This window comes from Anopheles moucheti, chromosome 3 (assembly GCF_943734755.1).
Source record: "Anopheles moucheti chromosome 3, idAnoMoucSN_F20_07, whole genome shotgun sequence".
In the NCBI taxonomy this organism is placed as follows: domain Eukaryota; kingdom Metazoa; phylum Arthropoda; class Insecta; order Diptera; family Culicidae; genus Anopheles; species Anopheles moucheti.
The window spans coordinates 48,879,125-48,900,788 of NC_069141.1; the positions used below are offsets into that span (position 1 = coordinate 48,879,125).

At 47.2% G+C, this 21,664-nt stretch overlaps 1 protein-coding gene across 1 annotated transcript in view; it reads left to right on the forward strand.

The window, feature by feature from the left end:
* The first annotated feature begins 1,361 nt into the window (after positions 1–1,361).
* LOC128302206 (transcription factor SOX-4-like) overlaps positions 1,362–21,664 on the forward strand; it is a 111,962-nt gene continuing 91,659 nt past the window's right edge. Inside the window, exon 1 of the mRNA XM_053038967.1 lies at positions 1,362–1,493. Within this exon, the coding sequence (XP_052894927.1) occupies positions 1,362–1,493 (132 nt within the window). The remainder of the gene's footprint in view (positions 1,494–21,664) is intronic.

The window sequence follows — 21,664 nt, forward strand, 5'->3', positions numbered from 1 at the left end:
CCAGGAATTCCCCGACGATCCCGCCCCAAATCTTCTCACAGGCACAGACCTGCAGTGCCCGGCATGAACTCGGGGGTTGCAATACGTATGCAATTGTTGTTAGCGTTCGTTGTCACCGTGCGTATGGGATTTTTTTGTGTGTGGCACACCAACTGCATCAATAAGACGTTCTGAAGTGATTTATAAGACGATTGACTGTTTCGGGTGGATTATTATTCGCTCCGATTCCATCGATCAAGTGCAATCTGAACAGCAGCGCAACGAACTGATAGAACTGACCAGGCTGGACGTGAATGTGTTTCTGTTGTGCAAAAGACATGCAAGTTCGACAAGCTGTCCTACTTAATAAAAGTCGCTCAACGTTTAATAATATTTTTGTGTTTTTGTTCTAATTTTTACATTAAAAAAGTAATGCAGTTTTTATCGAGTTGTGAACGTGTGGTGCATACAAAGTGAGTTTCAGTTGTGTTAATCGGCAAATGGTAAAAGAAAGCCAAGGCGGAAAACCAAAACAAACAAACATACCCAACTGTCACGCACAAAATTGACGGAAAAGATTAGCACCGCGTGTGTGTGCGTGTGCGTGTAACGATGCCAGCATCCCCTTTGAGGTGCGCGAGTGTATGCAACGCAGCGAGAGCGAAAGATTAGTGTGCATTGCTTCTTCCGAGTTTTAGGAGAAGTTCTTGCAAGAAACGCAAAAAATTACAGCAAGTGCCAGTGTTACAGCGCGCGAGTAGGCGCGCCCCTGTATGTCCAGGCGGTGGTGCCAGTGTTTTGGTGGTGTTGGTGATTTTTTTTTTCCAGTGCGTGAAGGAAACGCGTGAAAAGATGCGTGTTGCTTTATGTTTTACAATTGCGTAAAAGTACATCCGGGTGCATCCGCTGTTCTTAGTGCAACCACAACCCTCGTAGCGCAGGTGTGTTACCACCCAATGGTAACGCGATCGATTCGTTTCACACACCCGCACGTACGCAATTACCCCGTTGCGCGTTGTTGTTCGCGGTTTTGTTGTTTTTCTTTCCGATTGTTCCGTTTGTTGTTTTGTTTGGTTTGATGATCGATTGTTCCGTTTGCGTAGTTTTGCGTTCTAGTTTGGGTAGGCTAGCAAGAATCAGTTAGGAGAAATTTTGTTCCCGTGCCCTTGTGGTGCAAAAAAAGCCGGAAAGCGTGGCGCGTTAGTGTGCAATTTGCGCCGGATTTGCGCGTGGGCAAAAAAAAAGGGAAAACGGACGGCGACCCGTGCGATCGTCGTCGGTGTAACGGCCAGCGCCAGCAGGTTCGGGGCACAGTGATGATACCCCAACACAATCAGGTGATCAACGCGTTGTCACAGCACGACAGCGAGATGGATACGGTGATGGTGCAGCAACAGCAGCAGCTGCAGCAGCAGCAGCAGCAGCAACAGTACAACGGCAACGGCTCACCGCCCGTCTTCGGCTCCCAGATGGTGGATAAGAACTCCAGCACACCCTACACCGATGCAACGCAGGTGAGTGAACTCGTGCTAGGCGAAACTGTGCCGAAACTTCACTGCACTGTTGGTGCAGCTGGTTTTTAGTGTGCAAGTGTGTGCAAGTGGGGGAACAAATACACACTCGCTCCATCTTCATCTCGCGGGTCCTCTCGGGCGTCTGGGGAGCCTGGGTAGGCCGGTGACCCGGGGAGGGTGCTGATGTGATAACGCGAACCAATTTTATTTTTACGATCGGTGTCGGTTAGGTTTTTGGGGGCCGTTTGGGTGGGCTTATCAGTGGCGTAGAAGTAGACTGTTTGGTGCTGTGTTGATGGATGTTGCTTTAAAGTGCATCAAATTGCATCGTGTACTGATTGTGTGTTACTGAGTGTGTGAGAAAGTAGGACATCTTTGGCTTTAAGACACAGATGAAACAAACGTTCTGATTTTTGTTGTTGTTTATTTCTATGATTTCTTCAAGATCTTTGAGAAGAAAGTTTAATAATTTGAATGTTTTGAATGGAGAAAATTAATTTACAACATAATTGTTTTGTTTGCATAAATCTTCAACTTCCTGGAGATCTTTGGGAAGTTTGTGGGAAGCCTCCGAGAAATGAAGTCCAATTTAATTAATAGCAAACTAAGCCAGCTTGGAAGCTGATCCTTGTTTACCAAACAGGCAACAACACAAGGAAAGAAAAGGATAATCCTTTTGCCCACTAATGCCGGGGTCGAACCACACGACACAAACCAAAATGTAGTGCACATACAAATGTGTAGGAAAACACACAGCACGCTCTGGAGGAAGAGAGAAAACAAGAAATAGAAAAAAACCCTTGCGCGCAACGGCCGCAAATAAATCAAAGATGCCCGAAACACTGACTGGCACATAAATTCCGTGTTATGCCAGCGAGAAAAGCTTCGTCCATTCTTGGTTGATCGTTTTGTCACACAGATTTTCCTATTCGGGCCCTCCCATACCTGTGGCTGTGGTGTTTCTGTGTGTGTGTGTGTGTGTGTGTGTGTGTGTGTGTGTTGCCGCTCCTGTTCGCCATTGCTCATTTTTCGCCATTTTCTCTTCGCCATCCGTTTTGGCGTCCTCCGGATGCCGGCGAATCGATGGCCATAATTTATATCGTCTAGATTAAAACATAAATTTCCATATTATCTGCGGTCCGGGACGCGCCGTGCCTGGGCGAAAGGTTCGCCAGTTGGCCTTTTGCGCTGTGCTGTGTGTGTGCCCATTTTCTTTGCCCCTTTCTTTCTCTCCTTCGCTCGGGTAAAAGGACGAAACGATGGTGGTTGTCTTTGGGTCCCCGTCCGCTACTCCCCTGTTTGAAGACACGCCACCAATCCGTTTCCACCTTCCGGTTCGCCATAGGCGGCGTCCGGCAGGGCGAGTCTTTCCACGGTGACATTTTCCAGCGAAACCACGCGCGCGCTTGGAGATTTTGCGTTTTTGGTTAAAGTTTTTCCCTTCGAACCAATGGGAACGGACCGTTTCTGGCGGAATTCGTTGCCTTTCCGACGTCTTGCCACTGTGAAAAGTTTCGCCATTCTATGAAATGGACACTTTACCATTTCTTGTTCGTGTGTGTGTTTTTCCTTTTTGTTTTTCACTTTTCCTCGCCGTCTGTTTTGTGGTTTTGTTTTACTTTTGCTTCGTTTTTACAATCGTTGCGCTTTGAATCATATTGTTTACTGAGCGAGAACTAGTGAGAAGGAATTCGTATGGTAAAACTAGTGAGCACATGACGAAAAGCCAGAAAGGCATTGTTTTTATTCTTAAAATGATCAATAAGCAGCAAAAGGAACTCTTTATTTAGTTTCAACACTTTAATCGAACGGAAAACTTGCGTCGGGTCAGGGAGATTGACAGCGAATTTTTTAAAGTATCCAGACGTCAACACCTCCTGACGTTTGGAATGACATCAGTCAGTGAGAAAAGTCAGTGGAAAAGAAGCAAGCGTTGGTTTTCTGGATAACACGTGGAGCACAATACACACAAGTTGGAAATTACTAAAATAAACTGTACTCGGATTAAAAAACTAAACAGATGTGATAAAACATTACGAAGAAAATGCCGTGTACCGTGTTTGAAATCCAATTTAATTTTTAATCTTTCACCACGTGCTGCAGTCAGCGCAAAACAAAAGAAGCAAAATTAGAACAATCAAGCTGAAGCTGTCTTCTAGTCCGGTTCTCTCTGGCCGTTACCAAAAATGGGCAAAAATTAGCATGCAACGCCATGCTGCTTGCGCCATGGCGGGGCATGCTTTGCTTTTAAGGATCGTTGCTACTTAATAGTCTTCGGGAAGATTTAGCTTGTCTTTAGAGCATTATCTTGTCCGCATTTTCACGTGTTCCTCCGTGTTCTTGGCTTCCTATCACTGGGTAGGTGGAGGCTTTTTTCTCTCTTTCTGTGTGTGCTTTTCATTACCGCCCAACCGCCCCAAAACCAACCGATTCCGATTGGCGAAATATAATGTGCGGGATGTGTGCGTAAACCAACACCTTCCGTCTTACTCCGTGGCAGCGACGGCATTGGAGTGTTGTTTTTCCCAACTTTTGGCTATCTTAACCAGTGCGAAAGGACCGGAATCACGACTCGGCGTGTCTTCCATTTTCTTCGCTGCATTGTATGTGTTTCGGTCGCTAAATGGCAAGAAGATAGAATGAATTATTAAAACCGAATTAAGGATGATGTATTTTGCCACGGCCTAGGCAGTCGTTCCGCAATCGCAATGCTTAACGCGTCACGAGGCCAAAACTCCAAACGGTGGGGCCGCAGCTTTTCTTCCAGCAGCGTTTTTCCTACAAAAAGTGCGCCAGAATCAGCCCTCTTGTTACGGGCGTGTAGAAGATAGTTTGGAGGGTGCTTTTTTTTCAACGGTGGCCACGCTGGTTGACGCTATTTTGCTTTCCATTTCTGTTTTTTCAGCTCGCTATTTTATCATTATCGTTTAGCAGCGGACCGGTGGATTTTTGGCCGGTCGATGGCTTGGCCCGGTGGCCTTCCCCGATGTCGTTAGTTATTTCTTTGCTTCTTACCGCATCCAGTGAGCCGGCGGCATGCCGGGAAGGAATGTGGAAGGCAAAGGCAAAGCCACTGTCTGGAGGATTTTTCCGGAAAGTGCAAAATTTTCCCCTCCCGCCCCCTCCCATGCGGTGAGGCGATTTTCTTCGGGGCGTGCTGAAGAAGTGTTAATTGCTTGATAAATACGATCGTTTACCGGGTCCGTGAGTGCTGGGCGGAGTGTGCCAGATTGTGCCAAAATTATGCGCGCTCTAAAGAGAGCGTTTGTTTTTTGACGCATTTTGGGGTGGTGATTTTTTGTTTTTCCGTTTTTTGTTTGCTGCCACCCGTCCAACGTCAGCTCGAGGTTTGTTTTTATGTCGCCTTCGTAGCACCATCCAAGGTGGTGGATACCTTTTTTGTTCCTAGCTTTCCCGGGGTGACGAACTGTCGAAAGTGGCCCTGCAAGGCTTCCACCAAACCAGGGCGAAAGCATAAAGGCAAGCAAAATAACAAAATAAAATCAGAGGGGGTAAAACAAAAAAGAACAAGCCCGTGAAGAATTCCGCTCAAATATTATTCTTCTATGAAATATTTCCGGCACCATGCGAATTACACTAAGCCCCGGGGATGGTCTGTGGAGAACGAGGGGACTGAGGTGGTTGAAAATATAAAAAAAAAACAAAAACTGCCAAAATAGAATAGAGTGTTGGCAAATTTTTCAGATCGTTTCTGCTGGTTCGGTTCAATATCTCGTGCCAAGCGGGAGTTTTCCGCTTTGGTTGACTTCGGTCCGCCCGTACTGGATTACTGTTTTTTGCTGGTCGGGTGCCATGTGCTTAGTGGAATGTTGCGAAGCATTTTTTCGGTGTTTTTTTTTCAGCTTCAGTTCCGCACTAGGTAGGTGCGAAAGGTTTACTTGGAGAAGGTGATGAAACAGTCGCACCCGCTGGAAGAAAAATGAGCTTATTGCTCTTTTTAGAATGATTTATCTGTTTTATAGGCGAGAATAAAATATCATTCGTTCGCGCTTATATAGTAACGGCTTTAAAATTGTTCTCCAGAGCAAGCACATTTCTTCGGAACCGGCACCTTACGTTCGGAGGTGAATGGAAAAAAGCAAAAAAAAAACACATTAATAATATTCAAGACAGCTTAAATTACTTGTATTAAGTATGTTCTGTTTTAAAGGCAGGGTTTTGACGTAACTGCCGTTATGTTTCTCAAGCATGAGTCATGATATGGGGGGGAGGTAGTTTCATCACGGGACCGGGAGGGTCAGTTTTCTAGATTGACGCTTTTTTTTCGTTTCTGTCACTAACGTTAACAAACAAACACTCGGTGTGTTGGTGTAGAGAGTAATCGGACTGATCGAAAACAATGGTACGACAAAAGCGACCAAACCAACTCGCGCCATATCCAACGGCACCAGCTAGCAACTGGGCATGGGTTTGGGGCGAGTCGCACTTGTCGCAAACAGCGATGCAACGCAAGTGTTGCTGCTGCTGCTGTTGCAATTGGAAGCGTGCTTGGGACGGACCGAAAACGTGATCAGCTCGGCCGTACGTGACTGTATGATTTGCTGACACGACCAGTACCAGCGCGCGTATGGAAATCGCGACGGTACCTATGGGCACTGGTTTGGTGTAAAGCCGATTAAGCTGGAGGCGGCCACCGCTCCAAGAAGCCGAAGCGTTGGGGCGCGTTCGAATGAGATTGCGTGTGTGTGTGTGGTTTTTTTTTTGAAGTTGAAGAAAAATGAAACTCCACTCCACACTCCACAGTGGAAACGGAAAAAGCGCGTGGCAATTTCGCTTAAACGCCCAAGCGGTGTAAACAAAAATATTACGCGCTGGAATTAATGGAGTCGTCTCGGTGACGGCTCAACGGCTGGCATACTGTTGCCATAGTAGCACCTATCGCGGAAAGTTGTCCGTACTTACGTGTATGATATAATGTGCCGTTGCAGAGCATCTCTCCGCTACAGCTGACTGATAGCGCATTTGGTTGCACACCGAGAGTGAAGGGATGCTCTAAAAGCGTTCATCGAACTCGAACCGGCTCGGGCCCTTCCAGTCTCAAGTGCTCAAGTCCAAGGTGCTTGAGCCTGTTCGATAAGCCGAGTCCGAGTTTGAGGGGATACAGACAGGCGACAGGTTTAGGCGTTAAGTCGTTGTCCAAACAGGAAAGCAACGAGACACACCGATCTAGGACGGGCCATTTGTTTGTGCACCTTCAATACGGCATTCGGGATTCTGGACTGCTAGCCCTTCGGAAGGTATACACAACCCGGAACCCGGCTACGGGCTAGGTGCTTAGTTGTTTACGAGCTTGATGCCGATGCTCTGCTGCGAAGCCATGGTAGAGGGAAGGGAAAAAAGGGAAAGATCTTGTCGTTATCAGGGTAGTTGTTGTTTTGATGGCACTTGCAGTGGAGAGCCTAAGTACACTTTACACGTTGCTTCATCATAGCAGGCGCAGGAGAGGGGTTTCGCAGAGAGCATCGCAGCAGACATTTAGACGACTTCTTGACGGTTTGCACTTGCACTGCTCACACCGCATTCGTTTTTTTCCGCAAGGCAGTAGTAAAAGAAGGTTTGTTGTGTGTTGGGTCGGAAGAGGATATTTTTATTCTGCTACCTCTTTCGATACTCCACGTGCCGGACAACTTGCACCGCACCGTGGAGGTGGTTCCGAAGTGTGATGTAACCTGCATACACACACACACACACACACACACACACGTACACACGGGGGTCGGCGTGATTGCCGGATCGGTCGGTTGACTTTTACTGTTTACCTCGTTGTCTGAGTGTCTCGAACGTACGTACGGACGAGGTTTTTTCAAGTTTAGCCGACACGCGCGCGCCTCAAAGTGCAGCAATTTCTTCGGGTGTCGTCCCCCCGAAGGAGGAACGCGTTTCCGACTTCCAGCTCCGAAGCTCCCTCTGGAGTGGTTTGGTTCGATTTTTCCACCGCCTCCAGACTGGTGCGCTTTCTCAGGTGACTCAGCGTTCCGTCAGCCCGGGCCACCGATTCGGAAACGCATTCGATTAGAATTAGTTAGAATGTTTTACGCCACTGGAAGGCACTGGAATGCACCAAGCGATGTGTAAGGCGATAGGCAAAATGCGCCAACAAGTCTCGGTGGTAGGAAAGGTTAATTTCCTCGGGACTCGGGTGTGGCCTAGTAAGGTGGATGTTGCTAGAGAGGGGTGTTTTTTTAGTTTTATATTTCTGCAGTTGTGTTTTGCATCATGTGAAATTGGGAACGTCGATTCTAGGGCAGTGCGGTAAAGGGATCGGGTCGCCGGATCAATCAATCGGATCATTGCGTAAATGGTAAAATATGATGCATTAGAAATGTGGCCCAGAAATGTGGTTCGTGTTTTTTTGGAGCAACGTGTTGTGTGTTCTAAGGCTTGACCGTACGCTTTCGCTCTTTTTTTTCACGTTCTAACGTTTGCGCTCCGTTGCGAATTCGAGTGCATTTGCCACCATTTGGTAGGTGGCAAGCTAAACTTAGCACTTGTTAATTAAAAATGCACCTCGCTGCAGGGGGCGCGGCTGTGAAATTAAATCGCGTAACGCAAATAGCGAAAGAAAGAGAGAGGGAGGGAGGGAGAAGGAAAAAACACACACATGCTTCGATCGTGCTTCGTGAAAAAAAAGAAACATTTCATACAGCGTTCGTTTCCACCTGACATCGATTTATGCGTCACTTCAAAAGGAAAACGCTAGTTTGGGGCATGTTTTTACATGCCGGTAAATGTTTGAACATGGGTTTTGAGTTTACAACGGGATGGGTTTGAAATAAAACACGTGACAAACGCGAAATGCGAAAAAGAGTTGCTACGTTGCTGATTGTGTGGCGGTTTTCGGTGAATTTCGCGTTTGCGAAATCATTAGGGGTTGTTATAGCAACGGGGTGAGCATTTTATGACATTCTATTTTAGGTTGGTCAGTGGTTTGCAAGGTGGAACTTTAATAGGCTTAGGGGGGGGGAGGTTACATTGTGTGTTTTCCTAGTGTATTCTACACTTTTAGACGATGTTCTCATAACTACCACTTATCGTAAGCTCGCTATCAGCGCTTTGCTAATAGGCATTTTTTGTGGTATTTTTAGTTACTCTTAGACACGGTAGAGATTTCAGATTTCGCTGATGAAAATAGGTACAGGCAGTCCCCGAGATACGCGGTACCTCTTATACGCGGATTCGGAGATACGCCATTTGTTGGAAATTTGACATTTGCTCAAATGGTGAAAAAAAAAATTGGTGAGATTTGACAGATGAGCAACAAAATTTAAGCAAAATGGTGAAAAGTTGGTCGAAATTACCTTTTTTGTCACTTAAAACATTTCTTTCTAACTTACATTAATGTAACCTTTCTAAAAATCTAATGATTTGCTGATTAAATAAAGTCCAGAGAAGGAAGTCGACTCTGTGGCTTTGAAGTATAAACGAAATAACTTACGCGGAAATTCGAATTACGCGGATTTTTCTCGGTTTATAGCGGTCCGCTATAATAGCGTATCTCGGGGACTGCCTGTACACACGGGAATGGGGAAAAGATGTGGAAATAATTTGGTGGGACATCAAGGCAATCACAGGCGATGGTTTGCTTTATTGGAACAAATCGTTAGCAAACACATGAGGCTAGTCCTTGCGTTAAATATTATTGCATCTATAGGAAGATGCCACATCCATCCGACCATACCTTGAATGGTAAAATGATAGTGTTTTACTCTATCTGCGCTCATCCTCATCCTTGCCCGCCGATGGCCAACAGCAGGCTAAACGCCATCCTTCACCTCATTCCCATGTCGGGTCGAGTGTTCTTTGTCCGTTCCTCGCTGGATGGCGGCCCCTTCCCAGGCCTAGACAAACAAATCATCCACCGCCGCCGTTGTTGATTTCCGCCCGAACGCGCGTGACTAACGCCAAAGACAACCGTCGACGACGACACAGCGCGCAGTGCACCGCGAGCGATTCGGTCGGGCCCATCGCGCGCGTAAAGACGCGCTACTTAGAAAACCGTTTGCGCCAGTTGACGACGGAAAGGGAAAAAGAAAGACAACAGTCGGTGACACTGATAGTTGCGCGTCCGGGGCGGGTGGTTTGGCGACCGACCGAGTGTACTGTTTCTCGTTTTCAATTGCAATTTGCACGGGAGCACGATTGAGGGATTGTTTACACAAAACAAATCAACGATAATTTAGTTACACGTTAATGTCATCAGGGCCACCAGTGCCGCCGTGTGTTTACGTGTTCTAGATTCTCACGATGCCGTGCGCGGCTAGTTTGTCGGTTGTCGGAGCCCAAGGAGGGAAATAAAATAAAATCGCTCCGAATTGGACCGTCATCATCCCAATTGCGTACTAGAGGTTACACGCAGGAATCCATCATCTAAGTGCAACTCGATCGTCTGCTGGGCCCATCAGCGTTCCGAAGGGTAGGTTCATCTGTTCAATGAGGTAATTAGGGCAAGTTTCTGCGTTTGTTATTAATACAATGGAAAAAACTAATAAAAGCCAGCTTGTGGTATGCTGATGAGCTAATAATTCCATATAAAATATTGCGAACTGAAGTGATATTCCTTAATTTGGTTTATCGCACCGTTTCGTAACTTCCATTTAACGATTTGTGATTTCCAGGAAGGCAACAGCGCTTCGGACGGTTTACCTTTGCGATTTAATTAAATAAGTGTGGATTAAACCATAACAGGTTGCGTTGGCCAGCGTGAAGCCTTCTTCCCAATTTGCGATGGCAGTCGGAAAAGGCAGATTAAAGCCATATTTTGCATCGATCGCTGGACGGATGCCGCTTATTAAATCGGCCGGTTTCGAGATTTCGGCATACCGGGAAACGGCCAAACCTCTCAATCCACTGGGTTACCGAAATTTGAAGCCCCTTGAAAGAGAGAACGAGAGAAAGCGAGAGAAATCGTTCGATGATGGAATTTAATTAAATGATGAAATTTGAAAACTTTCCCTCGCTTCGGTCATCATCGCCATCATCACGGTTTTCGGCCCGGGTTACCGGTGCTACCGATTAGGAGCTGTAGGCGTTGGCACATAGCACCAGGTTCAGCACCGCATTCTGTCGATCAAGTCGCGCGCGAGAGTCGAGAACTCCGTTCTCGAGGTTCGGTTTAATCAATGCCCGGAAGCGTTATTGAGAAATTAAAGCTTTGCAACAGATTTAAAAACGGCTGCTTGTTAAAAAGCCTTGTAACCGACCGATACCGGACCGGCAAAAAAAAAAGGGTAAGAAATTTTAGCTTTTTGCAAGCCAGTTTGAATTTGAGCGACCATTTCGAGCCATTTCCATTACCGGGCGCACTCACTTCCGCCCAGTTTATTTACGCAACAACAGCCCCACGCCTCACCTTCGCCTTCTTGTGGCTTCGGCAATATTGGATTAGCGTTGGATTTTTGGAACCGGTACACCGACACCGAATGTAAACCCTTTTTTCCTTTATCGTACCGACCGCATCGACGAGGTTGTCAGTGGATTGTCGAGTTGACTTGGAGCAACATCGAAATGAGACTTTGTGCGTAACGAAATTAGAATACCAGAAGTGTACCAGAAGAAGGGGGGGGGGCGGGTGGATGCCTTTGGTGGATAATCGTCCCAAAATGGGATGAAATCGGAAAACTTGAATTAATCCTCGCAAAGAGGATCAGTGGCGTATCTTCTTTGCGCTTCACGATTCGTGGAAGGAGCGCGTGTCCTCCACTTTTTGGTTATTTATTTTCATACCTTTTGTCCTTCTTTTTGGTGGTGGTAGATTTGCATTCCGATTGCTTTCCCCGGTGGTTTTTGTTGCTTTTCTCCCCCTCGTTTCCAAACAAATCGACTTCCGGGACTTATGCATTAAGCGCTGTTGCTGAAGCAGCGGGAGAAAAACTGTCAGCAACGATCACGACGCCACCTGGTGAATGATGAATGATGAGGAAAAACTTTCTTACGCTTGTTACAATTTGGGGATTTGGCAGGAGAAATTGGTGTGTGGCTTTTTCTTTTTCTTCTTCTACATGTTACAGCATTATCAATAACGTAAGCACTAAGTGCCCTTAATGCTTCTCCGTTTGGACGAAAAACCGATCCCTGCCCCGATGATGCCCGATTGACCGGGATTTTTAAATCAATAATTCATGGAAGAATGAAATATTAAGCAAATTGGCACAAAATTTACATAACGAAAAACGCGTAGTGAAAATTATGACCATCCGGAACTTTGCCGGCGGAATGGCGGAGTTTCACGCTGGGCGCTCTATTTGGCGCGCTTCGCTATTTGCCTTCTTGTTCGCATTATCACACACACACACATACCGGCTACCGTTGTTGTTCATTCCCGAAATCCTCTGGCAGCAGCGTCTGGATGTGCCAGGCCTGTCAGTTGGATTTTTCCTCATTCGTATTAGATTACACTTTTCCAAATTGAAATCCGTCTGATGAAGATGACGGGCGCTGCGTGCTACGAATGATAATAAACTTCAAGTCGCCAAGACGCTGGGTTGTTGGTTTCCTTCTGATTGGAAAGACGGGCAGGGAAGGTTTTTGGGGAGGGGGTATAGGGAAAGGGGCCCGTTTCATAACTCGCCGCTAGTAATGGCTACGAGCAAGAGAGGAAATAGGAAGGAGCTTTAGAGTTTTTGTTTCACCATTTAAGGTTGGCGGATGTTTTCCGGCACAGCGACGAAGCGTCGGCCAACCCAATCCAACCTCGGATACCAGCATCGCAGCTTGACCACTTTGCGGTCGTAATTTGGTTGTAATTAATTGAATAATTCCTCAGCTTTATCGTTTATCCTGCGCCCGGCGAGTGAGCGTGGAAATCATCGAAACTCCCTGCGAACTGCGTGTGCCACCACACATACATGGCCCGGTCCGTCCCTTCTGAGGTTGACTTCAGCTGTGCCCCCCGGGCCCCTAAAACCCCACTTGGCGTCCCGTCGGCGTCGGACCATGCTAAGGACAAACCGTGGTGCGTGATTCGATTAAGATGGCCGACCGAGTATGTGCGAGAGCCCGGTGGATGCCAATGCTGCGGAATAATAATAATTTAACAACATGCAACCTATCCTATCCCCTCAGTATTCCCCGTTTGCTTCCACCTTACTTCCTGATCCCTGCCGATCGGCCTCCCCCCCCCATTCCGCGCTCGCATCAAATCACCCACGCCTGACGATGATTGACCGGCGGATAATTTATCATCGGGTGCGTGCGTGACGCGAGCGGAGCATCCCTGCGGTCTGCCCTGGGTCGCAGCCGGAAGAAAAAGGGGCCGCAAGGTGTGCGCAGCTGAAGGGCGCGCCAACGAAAACACGGGGCGAAGCAAAACAAATCAAGCGGCAAAGCGCGCGCCGTATTAATATAACGGTGGCGACCTTGCGCAGCCAGAAGAAACGGCGTGACTGGAGAAAATATTTTCGGCACATCGCAGCAACCGGGGAGCACTTCGCACACGCAAGCGGGAGAAGGATAAACGATGGGCAGCGGAAAAAGGATGAAATGTAGTTAAATCTCACACGATAAGGTACGGGGATACCGCAAACGATCAAAATTCGGGATGGATGGTGATGGTTTGGATTGATAGGAAAAGGCTTTAGCTTTATACTTTTTGTTGATGTAATTGAATGAAGAAAAATCGAACAGTTGTTTCGCTTCCGGTAGCTTTTACTTTTTCCGGCGGTTATTACAAAGGGGGTGTTGTCAGAATTCGCCAAAAAAAGGAATGCAAAATATTTTTTCCTAATAGTTCTAAAACTGTGATTTTGTATTCTGCCATCAAAATAAGCACGTTTTTAAAAAAAAGCTCATTGAAATTGTTGATTGGGAAAAAGCTCCACCCGGTTAATGGAGACGCCTGGTAGGTATTAAAATTTGGTTCAGTTCAGTTGTTGCAGCGAGTTCAAATCGTCCGGTTGGGAATTAGAGACGGGTTTTCCCCTTCCACTCTCTCTTTCTCTCTCTTGTAACCTTGGGATGAAAAATTGGCATACGCAATTTATCGCATTAATGCCGACTGGACCGGGGCCTCCTCACTAAGGCCCCAAACCCGAGAGGCCTCACGAAATCTGAATAATCATCATTAATCTTCCTCATCGACATCCTTCAAGCGTAACCCACGGCCCACGAGAGTCAGCGCGTCTGAAAGGGTCTCATCCAGCCGAGCTGGCACTGATCGTGATTGTGCCGATTTTCCGTACTTCCGGTACTTGGTTCGGCGTTCGGCGGTCGAATTGACTGCACACACACAATATAAAGCGTATATTGTTTGCTCCCGGCCTTTTTCCGGCTGCCCTTATGCTATGGATTTGTGTTTTGTAATTCATTTTCTGTGTTGCGAAGTTAAAGTTCTTGGTTTTGCCTTTCTTTTGGTGCTTGCTATGAAATTCTTCGTTTCATCAAGGAATTCCTACCGCTTGCGTTTCGTGTGGCTCCCTGTGGCTCCCAGAAAAGGGACCTGAACGGAGAAAGGAATTTCATACACAGACAAAAACACACACATGCACACGACTTCCGGTTTGGCAGTGCAATGAAAAGAAAAGCCATAAAATCCCATCCATAAAGACGACGCCAGGGCGACGTTCGAGATGTCCCGTGCTGCGTGGCCACGGTTTATGGTTTGTTAATTTTTCTACCCAAGATTACGGCAAAACGATACCGGGCACGCATTTTGGCATTTCTTATCAATCGACACATTGCGAGTTTTTTTTTCTTCTGGTCAGCGGTATTGTCATCATTCTACGATAAGAGAGCGGCAACTCGCCGCCATTAGAGGAGCCCCCTCCCACCGAGAACACATTTTGACGTTCCGTTGCACGTACGCCGGAGCAGGATTGATTGCGATCCTTCACATTCGGCTGAAAAGGAGCAACTCTCCTTTGCCGGCCCCCCTGGAAATCTGAGCGAATAGACGAAAATAAACTCGGAAAACCCATCGCAATAAAACATTTTCAACCGTTTTTATTTTTTAACGATGAACTGTGGTCCGGTTCTGGGGCTGTGGATACTGGAGACGAAAACGACTGCCGGATTTTGCTTTGTGTGTGTGTGTGAGAGAAGGAGGAGGGTTTTTTTTCGCAATGCCGTTCCCAAATCAAGCCGTTCCCGTGCCGTTCCCGTGGTTCCGTGTATGCTTATGATGCCGTATCGCGAAACCCAAAAAACATCGGCCCCGTTAGCACGGTTGGTTCATCGATTTAACCTGTGCAGTTAAACCTGTGTTCCGATCGGTGGGGAGGGGGGTGGGGGGGGGAATCGTCGGCGGAAGAAATTCCGAAGCATTTGCCTGTCTCCGGTGTTGAGGGGTTTTTCGCTCACAACGCTTCGAGTACTTGGCTGAGCATGTTCACATAATAACCCCTGCGAGGGAACCTGCAAGGATCCGTGCGGGGCCCGGAGTAGAAATTCGAATTTTCATTTGAAAGTAAAATAAAATTGGCCATAAAAATGAAATAAAAATGTGCCCGGTGTTGTCGTAGCGTGGCTTCGTGAAAAAAAAAATCGCACGAAGAAGAACCAACAAAAAAACGGGAAAGGCGAAATTTGAATCGGCAAGCGCCGCGACTCACATCCCAAGGATTAGATCACGGAATCGGCGGGTGCGGTCGACTCTGGAAAATGGAAAATCCTATTTGAGTTTATCGCTTTCAGGACCTTTCGCCGGCGGGTGGGCTGTAGTTTTCGAATGCTACACCAATGCTTTGCCCCTTTTTTGTCTTCGTCGATTTCGGGGGCGGTTTTTTTTTCTTTGGTCTTGTTCATTTTATTTCCCCTTTCTTCGCGTTGCAACAAAACAAACCCGGCAAACGGTTTAGGCAAATGAAGGACAATAAGTCGTCTGGGGACAGGGACAGGAAGAGCCATCCAGCCGATGGGTGGCAGGATAGGGAAATGTATGGTTAATTTAATTTCGTTTGATTTTTCTCTCGCTCCTCGCATTCGTACGCGATGGACCTTGGGATTTGTAGCTGGGTGCAAAGAAACTGTCAGGGATTTTCGGAGCTAGGCTGAATGAGGAGTGAAAGCAAGGGAAACCAGGGAGTTTCGCCTTTTTCCACTGCACCATTGAATGAGCGTGTCGAATTTGTTCCCATCCTCATCATCCCCCCGGGTTTTGCCATGTCCATCCACAAATCCATTCAGTGCTTAATGCTTCCGGATTAGCCTTTTCCGGTGCGATGCTTCTGTACGGTTTTGCAGGAATTTTACGGAAGCGTTCCCGTTGCCCTGCTCGTGCTCGAAGTCGAAGGCGAAATCCCGAAAAAACGGAAAAACGGCGTGAAAGGTATTAAAAAATGCAATTTCGAATTATATTCCCGATAGCGAAGAAGTTTAATTTCAACGATCGTAAACACCAATTTCTGCTGCTGCTGCTTCCAGGTTTGGTGTAAAGCGGGCCACCGGAAAAAGAAGAAAATGGGAAAAGTATTTTATTTAAATCATACCGGATGCATAAAAAGACATTTCATTTGCTGTGTGCCAACCGGTGGCTGTGTGCTGCAAAAGCTTGAACGATTTATTTTTATTAGCAAAAACAAAACAAAAAACAAAAGGCAACGATATTCGTTCGTACGCTCGTTGTGGTGTCGGAGCGAAGGTGAAACACTTTTCACATCATATCCACGCGTTTAGAACCGTGTGTTTGTTGCTTGACGTTTTCCCCGGGGGGGGTGGGGGTGTTGCAAAAGGTGTTCGCTTACGCCAAAGGAAAAAAAAGAGGGAAAGAAGCAGGTACTAAAAATGATTGAAATCTTCTTCTGCTTGCATCGGCAGTGGAAAACACGGAAGTCTTTTTTTAAGTTCCGCTATCTTGTGTTTCGTTTTCTTTTGCTCCCTCTCTCCCTCTCCCTGTCTTCCCTGTATCGTATTTGCCGTACAATAAACACTCCATCATTTCTGTTTTATTCGGAAGCGGGGCTTTGAAAGGATGCGTGCCCACACTCCGCAAGAATCCCATCCTTTGCCGGTAGAAATAATCGGAATAGCAGCTGTCCGCCCTTCGTCAGAGGCAACCGTCACGGGGTTCATGCTGCAGGGATGAACGGGGATGACGGGTTTTTCCGCTTTTCCCATTTCAACGGATCCCTTCTGGTAGGGTGAACGTAGTTGGCAACTTTCACTTTCGATGATGTGTGCCATAATCAAAACACAAAAATATGAAACAAAATAACTGACAACATCTGACGTGACGTGGACATTCCGGACTGGGCAGGAACCGGGTGGGAACGGCTGCTTCAGCCAGTGGTCCGGAAAAGCCGCTTACCCCGCAGTCGCGTGATCGATTGTGAAACAGGAATGAAAGATAAGGTACGAAAGAGAGAGAAAGAAAGATCGAGGAAAAGTATAAAAAAATGCTCTGTTAGCAATTTTGTTTCCCCACCAACCACGGGAAGGTCGAAACAAACACATTCCTGCCATTGCAACATCCACCACCACCAAGAGCGGACCACCGCTTCCTGTTGGTTTTATCACACGCCGAAAATTTGTCATTTTCCTACCGTCCTACGGGACCGTATCTGCTTGTGACGATTTGTTCCATTTATTGGATCAATAGTGAGGCTGGCAGTTACGATGCACGGGAGGGTGGGGCGTGGGTGGCGTGCAGTAAAGAAGCGAAATGACTTCTTATTTCCACAAGGTGACTGCGAAGAGTGGCTGAAACGCGATGCCGGCTGATAGCGCCCAGACATGAAGGCATCGTGCATGCCTGAGTAAATAGTAATAAATTTTTGCGTCCCACGCGCTAGAAAAGCCCCCACCCTCCCAAACAAACGGGTCAAAGACAGACAGTGAACTCGGTGATGGCTCGAATACGCACACCCAGAAGGCGATGCACACAAACACACCTCGGTGTTATTGTGCCTTGTGGCATCATGCACGAGGAGGGGGGGGAGGGGGGAAACTTTCGGTGTAGGAAAAACTTAAGCCCGGTATTTCGTGCAGTTTTGTGTTTTCGTGTGTTTTCCCCCCCACCACGGTGACATACAACGTGACGATTTCGCTCGATGGTGATGATCAAGATACGGACGGTTGGAACTTTCGTTCCAACCACCACCACCGTTCTCCACCGAGGGTGTGCCACCCAGGAAGGAATTTTCCATCACCGGTCGGGAAAATAAAATCGAAACACTTTCATAATTTGTTTCGCCGCTCTTTCCCCTTTTGCCGGCCGGCCGGGCCCGGTGGGTCGCTTGGGTAGGTTGTTGTTGTTGCTCTCGATTGTTTTGTTTGGCTTTGCTTTTTGAGAGGCGTGATCCTTGCACTTCTTGAAAGTGAATCTCCTTCCCGGCGCGTTGCATATGCAGTGAGCAGCATACAGGGTGTCCCATATTTTTTTGACAGTTTCCCAATTTTTTGACAGTGTCCCACCCTTTTTTGAATTTGTTCCGAGGTTTTTTGACTGCGTCTCATCATTTTTGGAATTCATCCCAATGTTTTTTGACGGTTTCCCATATAGTTTTGAATACGTTTCGTGGTTTTTTGACGGTTTCCCACTTATTTTTGAATTCGTTTCGTGGTTTTTTGACGATTTCCCACTTATTTTTGAATTCGTTTCGAGGTTTTTTGACGTTTTCCCATATATTTCTGAATACGTTTCGTGGTTTTTTGACGGTTTCCCATATATTTTTGAATTCGTCCCAAGGTTTTTTGACGGGTTTCTCATATATTTTTGAATTTATTCCGAGGTTTTTTTAATGGGGCGGTCCGGTGATGTATTGGTATCGGCGCCGGTCTTAACTCGACAGGACCAGGCCCTGTCCAGGCCCAGTCCCGGTCCCAATTGATGGACACGCAGTCAAAGAATTGTGGACCGGATTCAAAAATATCTGGGACGCAATCAAAAAATCTCGGGACGGATTCCAAAATTGATGGGAAACTGTCAAAGCATTACGGGATACCCTGTAAGTGAAGATGCAACAAAACAAAAAAAAATAGCATTATTCAACTATTCGTAACATTTTCGAGGGAGTGCACCAGAAGCACCAGAAGAGCGCAAGCAGAGGAAGTAGTGGTAGTGGTGCCGAGCTGTGTGGTGGAAAGTTTACAAATTACAACGAAAACTTTTGCTTCTGCTCAACTGCTCGCTTAATCCGGTTGGTTTCGCTCGCTCTCTCTCTCTCTCTCTCTCTCTCTCTCTCTCTCTCTCTCTCTCTCTCTCTCTCTTGTGTAAGCCCAAACACATGTACGATCATTGAACGGCATGTCAAATGTTTGGTTGCGTCGGTTTCGATAAAAGGAGTCGAACGAATTGCGCCAAAGGGACACGAACATCCCGGAGCACATCGTTTGCATGCCATGGATCATTCAATCATGCCACACGGCGTTAGGTGCTCCGGTTGGTTCCGGAGCAGTCCGTGCTAAAACTTTCGTTCCTTACCGGGGTTTTCCACCTCGGAACGGAATTTCCACGTGAGTCAGTTCATTCGGGAATGAGGAGGTAAACAGGGGGTGGAAGGCGACAGGCGGCGGAGAGGAAAATAAAATTGAAAACATAAAGTAGAAACAAACAGCCGCAAACACGGTGAAGGCAAAACGCGGAGCAAATGGGCTTGAAGAGGACGCACCATCCTAAGGACATACTAACACGTAACGGGGTACCATAAAAGATAATGAAGAAAAATAAAATAGTCAAGCCCGAGGGTGGCAGGTGTGACACAGAGAGAGAGAGCGCAACGCGTGTGGGGCGGGTAGGCAAAAAAGTTTTTCATATTTTCCGATTTTCCCATCGATTAACGAGACGAGTGCGTGTTGCTGTGACGGGAAACAGTACACCGGTGGGGTCGGGCCGAGTGCGAGAACCTGTCGTAACACCGATAGCCACACGGAACACACAGAAACACCCACGGGGCATTGATAGTTGTTGAAAAGAAAGGAAATAAAAAAGTGACATAAAATTCCAGGCAACCCGGAGTGAAGGAAGGCACTTGGAATGTTGTTCCGTTGGTCGTGGCACGGCCAAAAACGGATCGACTTTTCCGAACCGAAACGGTGGCATCAATCGTTGGGCCGTCCCGTCCCGTCCCGTGTGGAGTGAAAGTTTTGCCTATTTGCGCGCTAAGTCTCGCTCGACTGCTGACTGCGTTGCTTCCACACCCGAACCCCGAACCGGGAGACACCGGTGTTTCCGGTGCTGACGCTGAAAACGCAAAAATCCCACCCGAAACGGTGGTGGTCCCAACAAAACCGGAAACGACCCCTTTTTTTCTTGTCGATATCAGTGCAGATAACGAAGAATGCGGGGACGAAATTAGGTTTTTGGGTAGGCAAAGGCATTGAATTGGGAGGTTTTTCTTTTCTTTCGGGGTAACGATACGAGGAAAAGGCGTGGGGTGACCCGGGAGGGCCGGGTGGGATGATGACTTTGGCCACGATTGTTGACATCATTGACATGATATTTTGCTGCCGCAGCAGCGTCGTCTCGAGGAGGAAAACCTCAGGGATGGGTACACTGATGGGTTTTCCCCTTCATGTAGGAGTTTCGCTTCCTTTTTTTTCTATTTTCCTTTTTTCCATTTTCTTTGCACGCGAGGAAAGTGAAAGGATTTCGCTTTCGCCCTGCACATATGTACGCGTCTCGGAACATTCGTTCTTCAGATGTGGGGTTTTTCGGCCCAGCACAGCACACATCTCTTGCTACTGACAGGCAGGGTTGACGTCGATTTTTGACACGGAGTCGGGAAATTGATGAAACGAGAGAGAGGGAGAGAGAGAGAGAGAAAGGGTAAAGAAAAAGCAAAACATCAAACCAACATTCAAAGGGGCCCTGGCGGAGAACGGAAAGCAGCAAAAAGGATACAAAATCAATACCGCACACACACAGTTCGGTGCCATCCAGACTCGGAAAACAGCTGCAGGCAGGAGAATCGGCCGTGCATGTCGGTGTAAAGTAGAATCACCATTTTCCAGGGCCAATCCCGTTGGAGTTCTATTTTTCCCGTGGAAATTCACTGTGAGTGAAGTTGAATTGGGTTCTCAGCCGGCCTCTATACGCTGATATGTTTAGTTTTTCTTTTTGTTTGTCTACCACTAGGACGAATATAATTTTTCACTTGTCCTCCCCCCCCCCCCTTCCTCCCCCCGGGGAGAAGGTGGAAAATGAATTGGTAGAAAATTCCAAAATATGCCCAAAAGAAGAGCCCGCCGCCAATATGCCATTGTTTTTGGTTTCGCTTTTGTCCCTTCCCCAACCGACAAAACCCTTTGTTTCCCCGGATTCGTGGAAACATACGGCCCCGCGTGAAGGTGACAAAAGTGGCAAAAGAAAACAAAAAAGCGGGGAAAATATGTATATTTTTGTGTGTGTTGTTACAGGATTTTGGTGAACGGTGTTGGGGTTTTGGGGATAGATAGAAATTCGGACGGGATAGAAGTAATTGCCGAACGAAGACGATTGAAATGTTGTCCAACACGGGGGGGGGACATGTACCTTTATGTTTAATTTTTAGCACATTTTCATGCTCGCTCCGTGCGCCCGATAAGGCATCAAAGGGAAGGGGATGGCCCTTAAAAAATAACTGGAACTCGAATATGAACCGAGAACCGAGAACCGAGAAGAACACATCTCGGCGTAACACACTGGCTCACTGGCTGTTGGGGGTGTTCAACGAGTCACCACCGCCGGCCACACACTTGCATTGCGGGAGTGATATTCCAATCGCATGGAAGGGAACAAATATTTGTTCTAGCAGTTCCGTTCTAGCGAGCACTGTCTCGCTTTTCCCACTGTGTTTATCTTCCCCGGGAAGTGCTCGTGCGCCAGTTCAACTGCTAGGGGTTCACAGAACCCAGGGAGGAACTTTTTCGCTAGCTTTCATTATTGTTTGAAGCATATCCTTACCCACACACATACACCGCTCCACATGCATTCATGAAGCGCCTGCACGATTTACCGCACGACGGCTAAAGTCAGGAAAAATCCAACTTCCTTTCACTCGGGTCGGGTGGGGTAAGTCGGGTAAGTAGGGCTTAGGAAAAACATTCAATCCTTCCTGCTTCCGGTGCGACACCGCATGCTTTGCAAGTTGCAGCAGAAGCAGAAGAGCAGAGACATTGTCCTATTCCGGAACCGCCGCTCATGCCGAAAAAACCCCGAAAGCGACCTAATGTGCGACCCCATTTTCCTCGGTAAGACCCCGGTGGGTGGAAGAAAAGCGCAGAGTTGAAAGGGGCAAGTC